At 40.8% G+C, this 18,975-nt stretch overlaps 1 protein-coding gene across 1 annotated transcript in view; it reads right to left on the reverse strand.

The window, feature by feature from the left end:
- MBP (myelin basic protein) overlaps nucleotides 1-3,307 on the reverse strand; it is a gene marked incomplete at its 5' end in the record, with an annotated part of 90,182 nt that extends 86,875 nt beyond the window's left edge. The window contains one exon of the mRNA XM_082015653.1: nucleotides 3,257-3,307. Within this exon, the coding sequence (XP_081871779.1) occupies nucleotides 3,257-3,307 (51 nt within the window). The remainder of the gene's footprint in view (nucleotides 1-3,256) is intronic.
- Between the last annotated feature and the right edge of the window lie 15,668 nt (nucleotides 3,308-18,975).

An 18,975-nucleotide genomic window follows, 5' to 3' on the forward strand; every position in this document is an offset into this window, starting at 1 on the left:
TTGGCATTATTTAGGTCAAATAGACCAACCATATTTCAAAGCATCCACTTAATTTCAAAGTATCTCATTATTTATTAAATAATCACTGTGGTTTGGCATATTTATAAATCAAGGGAAGCATAATATTTTGAAAGAAGTATCACAACTTGGGAAGCCATCTTTTTGTCTTTTGCCTATTTCCCAATTCGAAAGCATCTTGGTGTCATGTAAGACAGCTGGTGAAATAATTGCTTTCCAGATCTCTATTTCTAATTTTGTAATTCAAATACCCAAATTTACTGAAAGTAAAGCAAAGCTAGATGCCAACTCAAAAAAACCACACCCAATAGTAATTGCTGGATTACAGGGCATTTATTGGACTACCAAGAGTTACGATTGCTACAGTTTGGCAACAGTCTCTCTAATGTCATTATACATAAAATAGCTGTCTGGAGAACTGGTCATCAGTTCAGGAGCCAGTACAGAGTCTGTGCAGCAAATCTGACATCACAGGTTGAGAGCAGCTGCCTAAAATGATGTTGTTCTTTGGTACTGTATTTTTGGGAAACGAAATACAGTAAACAGCCTGAAGTTAAAAGTAATAAATTTTAGAAAGACCCTTAATGAGATGCTAGCCTCTTTCATTGCTAAGATCGAGGAGAGGCAGTTCAGCGTTTCCACTGTAGTTGCCGCAAGCCTTCAGTGATTGTCCTCCATAGCACACTAGAAGACTGGTGGGAAAACAGTTCTAATTTACAGCTATGTTGAATGACAAAAAAAAAAGGGCTACTTCAGCTTAAAAAAAAAAAGAAAAAAAGTATGACATATGATTACTACTGCCAGTAAGAACTTTAATGCTGCCTGTAAGAACTGAATCAAGATGACTAGTTATGTGGAATACGTAGTAGCACCGTAACCATGTATTTCCTGACTTTAAATCTGTGGCCTTACCATTTCTTGTGACATGATTACTGCCTTACGTGCATAAAGGGAGGTTTTGATCAAGAATTGCCTATCTTAAAGTTTAAGGGTTTGGTGTTTTGGGTTTTTGTCACTCTAGAAGGATGAGTGATGGACAGAAGATATTACTACAAAAATAAGTTCCCCCCTAAAAATATTTTAGGTAAATGAATATTATTTTGATTGCAGAATCAAGTATTCTCCATGAACTAATTAAGTAAAAGAAGGAATTTTTAAAAAGTGCAGCAATCCATTTCCTTGTTGTCCTGGTTTCAGCCAGGATAGAGCTGGTTTTCTTCACAGAAGCCAGTGTGAAACTGTGTTTTGGATTTGGGATGAGAAACTGTTGATAATGTGCTGATGTTTTGGGTTGCTGCTGAGCAGTCAAGGACAGTCCAGCTTCTCATGCTGGCCTGCCAGTGAGCAGGCTGGGGGTGCACGGGGAGCTGGGAGGGGACACAGCCGGGACAGCTGACCCAGACTGGCCAAAGAGATATTCCCTACCATACGACGTCATGCCCAGTACATAAACTGGAGTTGGCCGGGGGGCGGAAATCGCTGCTCGGGGACGGGCTGTCGATCGCCGGGTGGTGAGCAATTGCTGTATTGGGCATCACTTGTTCTTGTACATTCCTTTGTCGGTATTATCATTGTTGTTTCCTTCTTTCTTTCTGTCCTATTAAACTGTGTTTATCTCAACCCACAAGGTTTTTTTTTTCCTAATTCTCTCCCCCACCCTACTGTGGGAGGGGGAGTGAGCGAGCGGCTGCGTGGTGCTTAGTTGCCGGCTGGGGCTAAACCACGACACTTGTAGACCATTACATGCTAAGTGCAAGACTCCTGTCCACCTGACTCTTGCTCACCACTGCAAACTTGCACCTATTGCATAGGCTGCTACACTTGGAAGAATCTGATCCTTTTTGAGACCCCATGTGCCCAACAACTCACTCACCTGCCACCCAGATGCATCAGACACACATGATCCCACAGCAGGAAAACAGTTATGAAGTATTTTACTAGCCACATTTTGTCCTCAAAGACCAAAGCAGGGGATTTGTGGTGCAAAACAGCCCATCAAGCTCTGTGTACCTGCCGCATCACACCTGCAGGTTTTCACACCCTTAGTCAGAAAAGATCAAAATACTTGGCTAAATACATCTGTTCAGTGCATTTGACTTTGCTGGAGCTGCACAACAGAGTTTCCCAGAGGGGAAGTCTATAAGACCTGTCACTACAAGACCACAATTTATTGTTTGTACTGAAAATTTGCAGAATGGTTTTGTGGCCCAAAATGCTGCACAAACACAAAACAAAAACATACGTAGTCAGTTGTCCTCTCTTCCTGCTGTTTTCTCCCTATTCCTTCCAGTGTGCTTACGTACTTTCCTAAAGGACACGGCAAATAACTAATAACTGTATGAATTCTAGTTTGTATGCCTCTTAGGGATAGCTCTTATCTGCCACAGCAATGCAAAATACCCACATTCCTCCAGACAAAGCATAAAACTATCTGTTTATATCACCTGTCCAATGCAAAGGGCGACAGCTTTATACAGTGTGGGCTCACACTGTAAACTGTTATTTTTGGGTGGGGATGGGTAGAAGGAAGTTAGCAATATCTAGCAAAAAGAAGCATCTTTTTTTATATATATAGGAAGATGTCTTTTTTTAAGATATGTGTGAATTCTTTTCCGGTACAATGTAGAAAAACAAATCAACAAGATATTATCACTAGGCAAACAGAATACCACATTATGTGCAAAATACACAACAGTGTCAGCAGAGGCTTAGAAAGCAAATACCAACTTTTATTTAACATTTTCTCTTTTTCTTCTGATGAGATTTCTAAAGCTGTATCTCCTTAGACTGACAATCTTTAGAATTCTCTTACTTTACATGTTTCTATATAGTTTCTTTCTTATAGATAAAGCCAATGACTACCCACATGGAAAACGGTCAACACGCAGAAGATAATTCAGCTACTAGCTCTTAAAAAAAAAAAAAAAAAATTCTCACTGCAGTATCATGCTTATAAGGCTGATTTCATTCATTTCCACCATGACTGAGAAGCTTTTTATCAGCTATGGATCTGATGCAGGAAAACATCACATCTCTCATTAAATCCAGCACAACAAAACCCTGGTTTGGCCACATCTCATAGGACCATTTTTAAAAAAAGGTGGTAATTTTGAAGTGACAACTACAAAATAGTAATGGTGAAAGTCATCTGGTAAACATACTAATGTATTAAAAATTACATATTTCATAAAATACATATTTCTGAAGTGGCCTTGCCTCTTCAATTTTCTACACTTACCTTGGTCGACTTGTCAGCACTATGTTCTCGTTTTCCTACATGGTTCCCCATGATGGATCACCAGAACTTCAAATTCTGAAAAGGCAAAACCAAAACAGCATTTTTGAAACCAATACCTTTGTACTGAAATACAAATTTGTTTTTCATCTGACACAGAACAAAGAGATTGTTCTCATACAATAAGCATTTTCATAGTGGAAGATAGGATCTGTGAAAGATCCTAAGGGGAAAAAAAAAAAATGCTTATCTGGTCTATTTTGCAAATCTAAGCAATACCGGAAAGCTTTCCTTCTTCTAAAAAATAAGACACACACAGAGAAGGAAAAATAAAGTGTTTATTGTGAAATTTGCACATAAAACAAGACTAGATTAGAAATTAGGTAGTGGCCTTGTCTTTCAGTATTACATTTCAAATACCAAAACAGTGCAATATGTGTCAAATGATCTGTAGCTATAAAATCCCATAAGAGATCAAGTTACTTCTTTCGAATTCACATTTGCCATTATATAAACAGCAATTACTGAAAAAAGCACCACATTAAACTGCTAACAATTTGCTGTGGAGGTGAGAATGGACATGTTCTTTACAGCCCACACTTTCAGGAGAAGCACATAAGAAAGGAATGTAAACTCTTTCATTGTATTTTCTGGCTCATCCTGTTGTATCTCAGCTTTAACAGAGCTTATGTAGGTTAAACCACAACACTGAAATTTCAGCTTTTAGAGTACACTTGTGGTTATACTACATATTTCTTCTCATAGAGGCATTTGTATAGGAACTTACACACAGCTGCTGCCTTCAGCCGATTTAATGCAATGCAAGGTAGCACTTGAAGTCCCGAAACTTAAAACTACATGCAAAAGAAGTTTCAAGTGAACTTTTTCCTCTCAGAATTATGCGCTGAACTTTCAGTAATAAAATTCAATTTCTGGTGCTAAGAGTAACACTTCATTACTCTGCAATAAAGAGAGGGATATGCCCTAAAACCTTAGCATCAGAAATCCTGGCACAACGCTTTTGCTATCCAAAGGCTAAGTTACTTCATTAAGCAAAATCTTTTGAAAAAGCTTCGGAGAAAAGGATAACCAGACCTTTGCTGTGAGAGAAAATGCACGAAGTAAAACAGTAGGATATTAACCAGTTACACTTGGCAGAACATACAAATATAGTTATAGCCCCAGCTAGATGCACTAATTTGTGTACCAAAGGACTCTAAAGACAGCGACTTTGATTACTTCTGATTTTCCATCACAGAAATGTGTACTTTATCAAAAGCAATCTTGTCTTGTGTCACTATCATAGAATAGTTTGGGTTGGAAGGTACCTTTAAAGGTCATCTAGTCCAACCCCCCTGCAATGAGCAGGGACATCTTCAACTAGACCAGGTTGCTCAGAGCCCCGTCCAGCCTGACCTTGAATGTTTCCAGGGATGGGGCATCTACCACCTCTCTGGGCAACCTGTGCCAGTGTTTCACCACCCTCATTGTGAAACATTTCTTCCTTACATCTAGTCTAAATCTACGTTCTTTTAGTTTAAAACCATTACCCCTTGTCCTATTGCAACAGGCCCTGCCAAAAAGTCTGTCCCCATCTTTCTCAGAAGCCCCTTCAAGTACTAGAAGGCTGCAATCAGGTCTCTCCAGAGCCTTCTCTTCTCCAGGCTGAACAATCCCACCTCTCAGCCTGTCCTCACAGGAGAGGTGTTCCATCCGCTGATCATTTTTGTGGCCCTCCTCTGGACCTGTTGGAACGGGTCTTTCCTGTGCTGAGGGCTCCAGAGCTGCAACTTTTGGAGAGACCGATAGATTTATCCTCCCCCCAGCCCCCAATGATAAATTTCAGTGAGCGTCTGCAGTGCTCGTTTGACTACTCACTGAATTCCATTCGCTCCAAAATCAAACTGCCACATATCACTGTATCTGATTCAACAACTCCTCAAAAATATTCACTTCTAAGGTCTTGCAAAGGAAAAGTTAAAAAACATCCAAACTCAGTAAGTGTACTCAACGTAGAGTTTATTCGTAAACTGGAAACAGATTTTTCGTTAAAGACCACTATCTATTGCATAAAAGATTAGAAGAAAAAACTCTATCCTTTCAAATTGTGGTATCAGCACAATCAGATCACATATTTGTGAGATTATAAAAATTTCCACAGAAAAATACAAATAAATTCATAGACACTGAGTTTCAGAGCTGAACTACCTCAAACTGGCCTTTCCTCTACAAATTATGAGCAGCAGCTCATCTCTTGCATCACCTACTTTGCAACATAACATACCGGCTAAACCACGACACGGATACAGATGAGCTACGCTGTGAAACTAAGCCAGGTAAATGTTTAAAAATCATTTGTTGGCCAGTCAAAAGAAAAACAGTAAAAACTTCCACGCTGCCACACTGTAGATACCTGAACATGGTAAGGCCAATTTTCTGCTCAAATGTCTGCACAAAGCAAGCAAACAAAACAAAACCCAAGCAAACAGAGAACTGTATGAAATGGCTGATCAAATGCACTCCTGATTTCTGTGTGCATAATTCCTTCAGCAAGACGCTAAGGATTACACGTGGAAGGGAATAAAAAAAGAAAAAAGGTTTGGAGAAATGCACAAACGCTATTCAAAGTTTAGGAGTGTGGTTCGAGAGTACACCTATACGTGGGAGAGTGTTACATTTCTCTACAGCAACAGACTTAAAAGCTGAAAACTAATGGCATTGATTAAGCCTGTAGATCTGCACTTCTGCTCCTTTATTGTTTTGAAAATGTCAGAGGGACAGTGTGTAGTCAAAATTCACATGATTGACCCCTTCTTATTCTCACCTCACATCCAGAAACAAACACTAAGAGAACTAGATTTTTCTTCATCTTTTTCATGCATAAATGAACACAGATGTTTAAACTCAAGATAAGTTAGCTATAGGTACTGCTATAAATTCCTTATGTAGAGATAAAGCTACTTGTTAGCCAAAGAACAAAAGCAACCAGCCAGGTAGCAAGAGTATCCTAAAAGTTACAGAATTCTTCGTGCTACCTATTAAATGGAGAAAAAACTGTTAAGTAATCCTTGGGGAAAAAAAAGCCTTCCAAAAAATCTGGCACGAATTAGGAAAGGAAACATATAGTGCCAACTGTTCCATAGATATCTGATTAAGAAGTGAAAACATACATACACACAAGCCTGTAAACATTGATTTACAGCAATAAAGACCTAATTTTTCACTTTAGCCCCAAGCAGAAATCTGCCTTACTTGATGAAAAACACAGGTCGTTTTCACTTCAGGATGCAAGTACATCCCGAAAGTGTTAAGACCTAAACACTGATTTTGGTTCTTGCTGTCGTGAGGAGACCACACTGCACAGCTTCTACCTGTGCCAGTCTTTATGCAACGAGTTGAGTCACTGACTTCAACGGGATTATTCATTGTACGATCTTTGTAGGAACTTGCAGCCAACTATTCAAAAAATCTGAGCTGGAAAAAGGTTTGCATTTTCTTTTTAGTCACCTTTATAACATCCAGGTTGCCAGACTAAGCAGGTCTGTATATAGCTAAGAGGCAGCTTCTTGCACTTGTTAACAAATGTCAGACAACTGATGAACATTCTTGAGCCCGTACATGCTTTAGCACTGATAAAAAGCCACCAGAACAGTCACGAAGCTCCAAAACAATGCAAAAACAGAAGTACTGTAGAAGTGCAGTAACTTCCTTTGAATCCAGTGTGAATCACCTCTAACTATAAGCTGCCAAAATAGGCTGGAGCACGAGACCAAGCTCATGACAGCAACAACAGCATTTGTCCGAAACCTTCCTGGTGAAAACCTGCAAGTTTCGTAAATCCTGCGAGAGGAAAGACTTCGCACGTGAGCCTAAGTCGCAAAACGAGAGGAGACACTACGCAGGTCTGCAGCCATCAGCGTACGGCACCAGCTGCCCCATAACCACTCCTCACCCAGCCCGTGGGTTTCAGCATATTAGAACCGTCCGAGAGGCTGAGGAAATCGCAGGCCATGCGAGCAAGCCCGTTTGGTAGGACTGGAAGTTGAAAACACTCCTGCTACCCAACAACTCCCTGACATGAAGTGAGCGGACGCCGGCAGGAAGCTGTGAACCACCGCTGCAGCTGCCGCTGGCAGAGTCACGCTGCTTCAAGTAATTCCAAAAACAGCCCAGGGATTTTGCCCGGGGAAATTAAAATGAAGTGTCTCCTCCCATCAATTTACCTTCTTACGGAGTCAGTCTAACAGGTAACCTGATGGCAATCTAGACCAAGCTGCTTTCCCCGCTTCTCAGTGGGAAGCCATATTCCAACTAGCAACAGCTACAGAAACACCACTGCCTTACCCAAGGAGAGAAGCATCTTGCTGTCTGCCAAACACAAAATAAAAACCAAACAAATACAAAAAGGGGAGGAAAAACTCAGTCCTACACATCACATTCATAAGCAATAGCCATAAAAATACACTTACATTGGGATCATGTAACTTACTTCTCTTCATCTGAACAGGTGATTAAAAATAGGGTTTTAGGAACACATATCGTATCTTTTTTTTTTTAACCCATTCTAGTCTGCCTGTTGAAATTAAATGGGTATTTATAGTGAAAAAACAGGTTATAATCATCTTCTCATACACACGTACTATCCTACGAAAAGGTTTAAATTATGATTTAGAATTTTCACTGAAAGGCAGGAAAATGCTTCTTTAAAGTTTTTGAATATACCAAGAAATGCAATGGTACCACTTTCTGCAGGTTATGCTGGTTTAACTGCAAAATAGCATTTTCTCTCACTCATGGGAGCCTGAGAAAAATTCACCCCTTGTAATCGTTGGACCCTGAAAAGTGTCCTTCCCCCGCAGTATCTCACAGAACATTATAATTTTTGTATATTCTAAATACAAACAATAAACTTCATCCCAGGAGCTGGTTTACAGTGACAGCTCACCTACTGTAATTCAGGCGTTACAAAAGGCTATAAGCCAATGCACCTGGAGCACCTTTATTGAACATTAATGGTTACTTCATACTAAAATACATAAACTACCAAATGTAAATCACAGGATGCTGCAAATGGATTGTTAAATATGATCCTTGAAGAGTAATTTAGTTACGTAAAATAAGGGTTCAATCTTACCTCTTCCCACACACTTAATTATGACTCAACAGAACTACACATAATAATAAAGGTATGCAAGTACTTACATATTTACAAGTATCAGAACATAATTATTACCTTCTCTAGGAATACACATTCACCACAGACTGATGTTAGTGGATAATGGTGTGGAGCTACAATGCTAGATACGTTTACCGAGTGCTCGTGGCCTTACTCACATATGGGAAAAAGAATGACAGAACATAGAAATATTTGAGGAATTTATTTAAAAATTCCTGCTAAATCAATGATTCTTCTTACCCAAATAAGTATTACATTTTACTACTATATCCAGATCTTATTAAACAATGTAAAAAGTGTAATTACTTTCAAGAAACGTGCAAGTTCTGTCTAATTTTGGTAGCCCTTTAACGTAGACTTGTAATTACAAACTTACGCAGCAAAGTACCACGCAAAAGACTTTTTTTTTTTCCTAACGTCAGGTCCAGGTTACGTAGCTTCCTGGGAAGCAAGTTGACGCATTGCCCAGCACTGGCTACCAGCTAGCTGGAAATGTTTCAGCTGGTTTTTTAGGCTCTCGGTGTGATCTACACCTGTGGAAGGAAGCCCATCACTTCAGCCTTCTCTCAAAACATATCAAGACACTGGGCACACCTCATTTGTTTCTTCAGAATTCTCTCATCATGGTAACCTGGTACTCCAATGCACCAAGAAAGAAAACCTCTGGTGGGTGCAGGTGAATGACCTGCAGCTAATTCCACCAGCGGCCACAGCCAGATGCTTCAGAGACAGAGGCGAGCAATCACATAGCAAAAGTAACCTGCCTCATGGGCAAACTCCTTCCTAGGAATCCTGCCCTCTTAATTCAAGTGTTAAATTATTTCATAAAATATAGTGCCTTATATCCCTTAGAAGTTTCATCGTTATTTAATGCAGATTTAATTTTTCATCACTCATGAAATTGTGTAATCCTTGCTAGATCAAACCTTATTTCACTTTTGACTTCCGCAATGATATTTCTCTGAGGAACCCTTCCTGAAAGAAAAAATGCATTATTCCAGACACATTTCTGTCATGAATGATCAAAACCAAGATTTCAGTGGCAACCATAATGTTTAAATCAGAGAAGTCACCAGGAGTTTAGTACCAATGGGTGTATTTAACCATGCTTGTGCAGTGCCTCACATATCAGAGTCCTGCCCTTCCTGGCCTATCCAGACATTACAACAATTTCCGTGCTAACAGACAACTCTACGTGCCTTAGCAAGGATGCTAGATCTAGAAAACCACCCTTGAGTGATGGACCAAGTTCTGAGACACTATTTATCTGAGAAAGTACTCCCCAGTGCTAGCACAGTTGCTCAATGATTTACATACACCTCATATATCATTGCACAAGACACCAAAGTTATTGAATTTTCACTACAATTTTATGCTAGCAGTACAACACAGAAGAAAGACTACAACACTGAGATAGAATATATGCTGGGAAAGAACGCTGTTGCAAGCTATTTTCTAAAATTGCCATGGGGTAAGCACAGTTTTCTAAGATCTTTTCTGACTGCTTTGATGACAATTTTCCTCTATCTATTGCCAACAAGAAGAATATTGGATATTATTTTTTGTAAAAGCTTGTGATATTCAGGAATCTCACCTCAGCATAGCTAAAGATAGCCCAAACTTGATTATAGACAGCAGACTGTAAAAACAGTTATAATGAAATTGCTAAACCGCATATATTTATTTTCTGTAGCTTAGGTTTCTCTTACTTTTCTCTTCTTTCGCCCTTCAACCCACTCCACTCTACTTGCTAGAACACCATCACTATCATCCTGCCCACTAAGAAAAAGGTAAAACTTTAAACCAAATTTCTCAACAGGGCTTTTCTGCCTCCCTTCACGAACAGAAAAACACTCACCCAACGTCACTTAGCACACACCGGTACCTATACTCCCTTATATAAACACAAATCGTCAGTGATTACAATCAACTGGCATTAGCCACACACTTACTGTTTGTCTTCAAAACACTAAGATTAGTGGAGCACCATGACCTCCATGTCAATCCACCTGCAGGGTCGTAAGGAAATTTCCTTAATCACCTCCACTTTAAAAGACAGGCTGGTGCATTTGATGGGGGAGCTAGATACCCCCACAAAGACCTGGGTACAGATGCCCGCAGCATCTGTCCAAGCACCCAACCACGCCATTCCTTCTGCCTGCTGCACTTCTACCACGGCACCTACACCTCAGGGGCTTGACAAAACGTGGATTTCTTTGTACGTCCTCCATGCCTTTGCCGAGATTCTTGCGCTTCACAGCTGCTCCCAGTCCAGGGAACAGAGAGGACTACATATATGTCTAACATACACCTCCCTTGAACCTATACCAAAAAGGAATTGTTGCCCTGCTATGAAATAAAGACGGGTTTGTCTATTTTTGTCTCAATCACTAATACCAACAGGTTCATTTAATTTGCTACATACTGTCTTTTACACAACCCACCACAACAGAACAGGCTTTTTTTTGTTTGTTTTTTTCTTTTCATATTGGAGGACTGTTTAGGTCTGCATGGCATACAAATCTAGAAGCAAGGACAATTTTTCCCAACCCTGTGAAATGGATCAGACACATACATAATCATCGGTGATTTCTTCCAGCACCTGTGTGCTCTAAAGACAAAACAATTTGACATTGCAGTAAAATAAATTCTCTGATTAAAAAAAAAAGAACCCCACAACACCCAGGACAAAGACCTCATTCTATATATATTGTGAAGATACGCAGTAGATTCCCAAGATCATCACTTTCCACTATCCTTGTTTCTGAAGTACTGTATTAGGAGTACATCTCCACAGCTGTGGGCTTTACCTCTTGGCCTCAATGAGTCAACGAATAAAAGGTACACACTTGTCCTAAATGCCAAAATATTTTTTTAAAAAGATGAACCAGCACACAAGAATATATAACATAAATGCAGTATTAACCAGGAAAAAGAAAAAAGAATGAAATTCAAATCATAGAGAATTTCAGGCCAAAGTAATAATCTTACCAGGACCAGAGGCAAAAAAGCATGGAGCAATCAAGAAACCGAACAAGCAAGTACCACCATTTGTTACTTGGAGACTTTTTGGTTTTTTGAGATTAAGGTACTCTGAAATCAGGCAAGACCTCACATCTGTTTTCATGTAAAAATGAAAAGATACCATGAGAATAAAAACACGATATATTTGAGGACTCACATTTTTTCCCTCGTTCTCTGCTTTAGAAAAACAAGACGTCTCCAAATGGTGAACAGCGTATTCTCCCTTTTAAAGTGAGGTGGGTCACCTAAGCTTCCCAGTGAACGCAGCCACTTTGATGATCAGCATTTCATTACCACACTGGAGAGACTGATGACAAAATGCACACCTGCAGTTCTAAATACTCATGAATCAAAGGCACTGCATGCTGGCTCTTATCTTCTCATGTTCAACAGACTGACAGATGGGACAAGAAGATGATTCACCCTCTCCAGACACCGTTAACTTTGCTGTGAGAAAACACTGAACCACTATATCCTTCTCAATTAAATAACTCAATTCAAATTAAAAAAAAAAAAAAGAGGAAAAAGCCTCTCTCTGTATGGCCTTTCTCTCCCTCTGTTCTGATTTCATATATAATCTATCCATGCTGTAAACATATCAACCAAGAGATGGGTTTCCTGTAAATGCTCCTCTGTTACATTTGGCATAAATACTGATATTACGAAAGGGTCTGACTTTCACCATACTCCAAGCTGACTCCCACTTGACTCAATCTCCTGCTGCAAAGTCAGGTCCCTCCCTTCCCACAAACACACTGCCCAAGAGGCACAAAACCCAATCTTTCTTTTCTGACATAAAAAAATGCATCCTTAACTATATACTTATATTTCTCACTTTTTGTGCATTATGTTTCTCACTTATTTTTGCCTTTTCTTTTACTAGCCTGATTTCCAGAGGGTTCATGTATGAGATGATGCTCTGAAAATAATTTTTAAAGTAATCTGATGGAGGCTTAGTCCTCAATATGTTCATCTGTGACTATGCTTAAGACATGTAACAAGGTTCAAGGTTCATGTGGCAGCCTCCTAACAGGTTACCATTACCCACAGTCCACTAGCACAAACAAGACAGTTCTCCAGCTCGAAACGGTTTGCTGTGCAAGTTGCAAGTGACACCTCATGAAGCTTAAGTAAGGATTTTTAAATTCCTCTGCTCCTAAATCAATAAATACATTTAAGAACAAAGTGATTTACAAAGCTGTAGAGAAGCAGTTTTCTGTGCTCATGAATGTCTACCTGGAAACACAGATACTATGACACCAGTTTGGAATTTTCTCTGGCAATGATACAATGGTTTGCTTTCCATTCTGAACAGAGAAAGCAGAATTATTTTTTGCTAAGGATAATTGTACATCTGAGAAATAAATAAATCTATCTTCTTTTCAAATGGAATTTTAGTCCAGGTATTTTGGGCTTTAGTTGTTTTAGGTCAGAGGCTCAGCAGGTTACAGCCACCAAGCTGTGAGTTATTGCACTCGGAATTTTAAATCATTAATGAGTAACAGCAGCAATCCTGGCACTGAAATCTGCATGAGAAGCCACTTAAGCCTTTAGATCACCCTGACACAATTATGGTACTTGTGTGCTTCTTCAAATATGCTTTCAAGTACTCGTGCCTCGTACTTGAACACTGCCTCATTTTATCTAAATCTTAAATTTTGTATACTAATGTTGCTTTCCCAACCTTTATTCAGGCTATGTACAAAGACAATATAAAAACAGTCATTACTGAATTACTATTGAAGAGAACAATGACAGACCCAGTGAAAAATTTCTGTTTGAACATGAGAATGTACAAAATGTACACCAGAAAATTACTTCCCCTTCTTTCATTAAAAAGAAAATCAGACTGTTTATTTCATGTTAAAAGGAAGACAAAAAGGATGTGACAGCCCAAACACTCGTTTCTTCGGCATAGTTTTCCAATGCAGTTCACCATTTAAGTCAAATTCAGTGTACCAAAAAAAAGATTATAAAATCTGGCAACATGTCAAAATAATGGAGTAAGAAAACATATGTTTCAATAAGGAGACTAGCAGTGTATTCACTTCCAAAGACGATTACCAAAATATACCTCAAATCCACTATATGATTAAAAGTTAAGTAAGCTTATACATAATAGTCACAGCACCCTTCACAAGAGTATCTTGTTTTTGAACAAGTTGTACTTGTGAAGTATGGGGATAAACTATTTTACTTTTATTGTGAACTGAATGCTTTTAAAAGAAGAAAATGTTTCAAATACCACCACTAAAATCATGACAGGGTCCACAGCCTTCAACCAAGAGGGGGTCTCATTCCAGACAGCATGTAAAGACAGCGAGGAAGTTCCTTCCCTAGAGGTCTTGCAACGTAAGTATACAAAACACATGGAGGTGTTACGGTATGGAGGAGGTAAACCTTTCTCCCATATTACAGATACAGAACAAATAAGTTAAGGGCAATATGTGAAAAATTACTTACGGCCCACTTAAGAAGCTTAGGCAGGCATTAGAAACTTAAATCCTGACTTGTAATTCTGAAAACCTGTTCTCAGCTACCACATAATGCTGGGGTTTGTGATCACAAGACACCTCCCATCTTATTTTACAAGTGCTTCATGGACTTCAAGTTCTGCCATCAGCCATACAAAAATCACACTCCAGCCCTGATGACACAGCCAAGCAGCTTCACCTGATTTTACACCAGAACCCATGAATATACAATGAGGTTGTTTCTCTGCCATCCTAGGTCTTAATTCAGCAGACTCTCTCAGACACAGAAAATGCTAACCATCAGGCTCAGGCTTATCACAAGATAGAGTGGAAACCACTGTAATGCCCCCCTCCCTGCCTTTTTTAAACAGCTATAGCAGGTCACCCATACCATTAGATAATAAGCTTGTGATTAGCATACTCACACAGGATGTGGGAAACCAGGGATCGTTTTAGAAGATACTGAGGGGAAAGATCAGTCTGACTTGATCACAGGATAACTGTGAGTCACCAATGTGATCTGGCAGGGTAAAAAAAAACCACCAAAAAAAACACCAAACACAAAACAGACAGACAAACAGACCTATGTCGTATCATGAGGGGACATTTCCAGTCAAGATAGGGAAGAATTAATGTCATCATACAAGCTGCTAGCATAACCTCAGCTGAATACAAGGTACAATTCCATATTTAACAACATGAATTTTTTACTAGAACAGATGCAAGCATGACGAGAGCAATAGGAGCCCATTATACAGGGATAAGACTAAAAGCCCATGACATGTCAAGCCTAAGTAAAACAAAGCTAAATGAGTGTTAGGAGAAAAATATATGCTGCCCATGTATAAATCTAAGCAGAAAGTCAGGTATTTCTAAACATCAGAAGAGCAGGGCTCTGGAAGAACCAGAGGAGATTTTAAAACCTATCTACTTTCAAGACAGAAAGCAGCAGTGTGGCTACTGTGTTTCAGAGACTCTGTGAACGGTGTAGTTCTTGCCATGGCAGAACAGCCCCAACTCTTTTTGCCCGAGGATATTCCAGTCCACGTTTCTGGACAGTACACCTGGAGCAGTGCTGGGTAGGAGGAGAGCAGAGAGGGATTACCTGTTGCTGAGCCTGTTCATGTACTGACAACTGACTTTAAAAAAGATAAAATAATAATAATAAAAAAAAAAAAAACAAAAAAACCAAACCAAAATAAAATCACAAACACAGCGATAGTCTGGAAAGAGAGAGCAAAAATGATGCTTTTAGCCAGCTAGGTTTCACTGGGGTGTGGGATACTGGGCAAATAGACTTTATCCCCCACTCCGAGTTCACTGATGAATTCCTGTTCATCCATTTTATCCTGCAAGTGATCAGTATAAAGTACAGGAAAACTGTAACACTCTCTACACGAAAGGGATCATCACTCCTGCTCAACAGCCTCTACCTTTACAGCCTGCTCCCTGGAGTGGGAAATGCAGGTCTGAAACCTTTGAGGAACGGATGGAGCTGATCTCCATCCCAAACACGTCACGGTAAGGTCTTGGCTAGCCAGCTCTTTGCAAGTTTGTGGGCATCTGCCCTCAGGAAGGGGTTGTGAGACACCCACACAGCCCTCCCACGGCAGCTCTGGGAGCCGGAACAGCAGGGTAACACATTTTGGATGGACAATGACTTTAAGGAGTCTTCTGGTCAGCTTGTTGGCTATGTTGGATAATAATCTGAGACATCTAACTCTCAGCACAAGATACACTAGGTGCTTTATACAAGGCTCTGCAAGTCACTTTGACCCCTTTTTTTCACGTATCATTTAGAAATTGACTGCTCTTTTCATAATATTCCTCCAAGACTATATTCCAAAATAGTCCTTAAAATCCCCTCTCCTCCTTTAGTACTCTGCAGTAAATGCTCCACCATGGAAAAGCAATAATGAATAATATTTCAGTCTTTGACTGACACTTTATAATCACATATATGTGTATATATATATAAAAAACTGTATTGGTTTTGCATGGCAAGGTTTTGGTAGCAGGGGGGCGGGGGGTGCACGAGTGGCTTCTGTGAGAAGCTGCCAGAAGCTTCCCCCATGTCCGACACAGCCAATACCAGCCGGCTCCGAGACGGACCCACCGCTGGCCAAGGCTGAGCCCATCAGCGATGGTGGCAGCGCCTATGGGGGAACAGAGTTAAGGAGGGGGGAAAAAAGCAGCACAGCAACTGCAGCCGGAGAAGAGAGGGGTGAGGATACGGGGGAGGAACAGCCCTGCAGACCCCCAGGCCAGGGCAGCAGGAGGGGCAGGAGGGGTTCCAGGCGCCGGAGCAGAGGTTCCCCGGCAGCCCCTGGGGAAGAGCCTGGTGAGGCCGGCTGTGCCCCTGCAGCCATGGAGCTCCACGGGGGAGCAGATCTCCACCCGCACCCGGGGAGAGCCCCACGCCGCAGCAGGGGGATGCCCGAAGGAGGCCGTGACCCCGTGGGCAGCCCACGCTGGAGCCGGCTCCTGGCAGGACCTGTGGGGACCCATGGGGAGAGGGGCCCAGGCTGGAGCAGGGTTGCAGGCAGGACTTGTGACCCCACAGGGGACCCAGGCTGGAGCCGCCTGTTCCTGAAGGACGGCACCCGTGGGGGAACCCAGGCTGGAGCAGCTCGTGAAGAACTGCAGCCTGTGGGAAGGACCCACGTGGGAGCAGTTCGTGGAGGACTGTCTCCCGTGGGAGGGACCCCAGGCTGGAGCAGGGGCAGAGTGTGAGGACCCTCCTCTGAGGGGGAAGGAGAGGCAGGGACAGCGTGTGATGAACTGACCACAGCCCCCATTCCCCGTCCCTCTGCGCTGCTCGGGGGGAGAGAGAGAACTCATGAGTAAATTTGAGCCTAGGAAGAAGGTAAGGGTGGGGGGGGAAGGTGTTTTAGGATTCAGTTTTATTTTCTCATTACCCTACTCTGGTATTGATTGGTAATAAATTAATTTCCCCAAGTTGAGTCTGTTTTGCCATGACAATTGCTGAGTGATCTCTCCCTGTCCTTATCCCGACCCATGAGCCTTTCGCTACATCCTCTCTCCCCTGCCCCGCTGAGGAGGGCAGTGATGGAGCGGCTTTGGTGGGCACCTGGTGTCCAGACAGCGTCAGCCCACTAAAATAACAAACCCTCCAGCAACAGCCATTTTAAACTTATGTGCACCGAATCATTTATTCAATCAATAAAGGTGCCTCTCATCCCACTCCTTAACAGAGCTAAAGCCTTTCACAACATAAATACTGGTTTGGCTGAAATCCTTAGTTTCCCACCTCAAACAATACCTCTATCCAACCTGTTACTATCATCTCTTAATTCACCTATAGCACTCTCAAGCAACAGCAGCTCATAGCACTAAAAGTGCAGTCATTAAAAGAAGTTACTTTCTGATGTACAAATTACATGATACCTGAATCAGAAACTGTCATTTAACACTTACGTGAGTTATCTGTAAGTAAAAAAAAATGGGTCTTTTAAAGTAGCATCTTGCTTCAACCAGCTTTTACTGAGGTAAGGGATCAACCAGTCTGCAAGCAATTAGGTTATATTGACAGCTTTTAACTGTTCTGTAACTCCTTTTTTGAGTAGAAATCCAGCTATTCTAAGTTAGTGGGTATGATTAGTTTGAGATGTTGCAGCTGGAGCCTTTCACTCCCAAAGATATCGGTGATGACCCACATACAGCACCAATCCCTTCTTTGTGCCAACGCTGCCCAGCTGTGGTCCCTAATATTTAGTCTGTGGCACTTTAAAACCTTGTAATAATTCTGAATGATCAAACTTGCCCTTACTAAGCTAATGCTACAGTTTTAATCGCGGTCTTCTTTTGGTGCATCCAGTAAGTCTAATGCATTACCATTTATAAGTAAGTATCTATTAGTAAATCCATTCCCAGTTTGTTATTTAAGCATCTTCCAAATTAATGCCAATGTCCGAAACAAAAATACAGCAATGCTGGGAAAAATAAATAAATAATGTTTTCTTCATTATCTTGAAGCACGCAATATTCACTCAGAAAAAAACCCTACCCTGATCAAAAACACAGCTCCACCCCCAAACCACAGGCTTCATAGTATCTGGCAAGGATGTTTAAAAACATAAACATACAAAATCTGCAGTGCTTCTAGTTTAAAGTTCAGCAAAGTAAAAAGCAATTACCACCACAACTGTTTTGTTTTTTTAACACAGCCGCATGTAAACATTTCATCAGTCTGGGTAAGTCAGAGTTCACTTGTATTCACTCTTAATTTCAATTAGTAAGGCATATAAATTTCCCTTATTTGCCAACTACACCATATAAATAGCCAGACCTAAAGCCCTTAAAATTGCACTATACATTGGTTGTCTGCTAGAATGGAGAAGGTTTGCAGATCATACCACAAAGGTTCTCTCAAATGCCACAGGGGGAAAAAGTATAAGCAGATAATAACAGAATCAGACGCACAGCGATGCCAGGCCCAGTGGGACTAGGACACATGCAGGTTGATACGAGAATGGTATCACAACACAGCAGAAACAGGGGCACCTAATAATTTTGGTACTGATTACTATTTTCCTCGTTTCAAGTCATTAAGACTCCTGCAATACTAGTATCTTGCCCATCACTTGCTTACCCTTTGCACACTGCAGCCTGCCCGTACCCAAACACAACCCAGAATATGTAATTTGTCACAAAGGAGATAAGTTCTTTCATGCTTCCCTCCCCCCGACCTGCCTGACCTCGTATTATAAATACCATATTGCAAGCGGAAGGAAATCATCTCTCTTGGCCAGAAACATGCTGTGTATGTCCCACAGCAATGCTACTCAGCATTCTGTTCAGCCTGAACTCTATTTTCTTGCCTCAGTTTCCCCTGAACATCATTCTTATTTTCTGTTTCATGTGAACTGGTACTAATTTTGTGACTTGCCTACTTCAGGCTCTTTGTTATGAATTTCTATTAGGACAGCAATCAATCACAAGAATCTCTCTAATGAGGGGCTAGTCTTGTTCTTTATGACAAAGGTTGAAGTGAAATAATTTAAGTGTATCTTTTAGTTTCATCTAAT

This window comes from Phaethon aethereus (assembly GCF_964289735.1).
Source record: "Phaethon aethereus genome assembly, chromosome: 2".
Lineage (NCBI taxonomy): Eukaryota > Metazoa > Chordata > Aves > Phaethontiformes > Phaethontidae > Phaethon > Phaethon aethereus.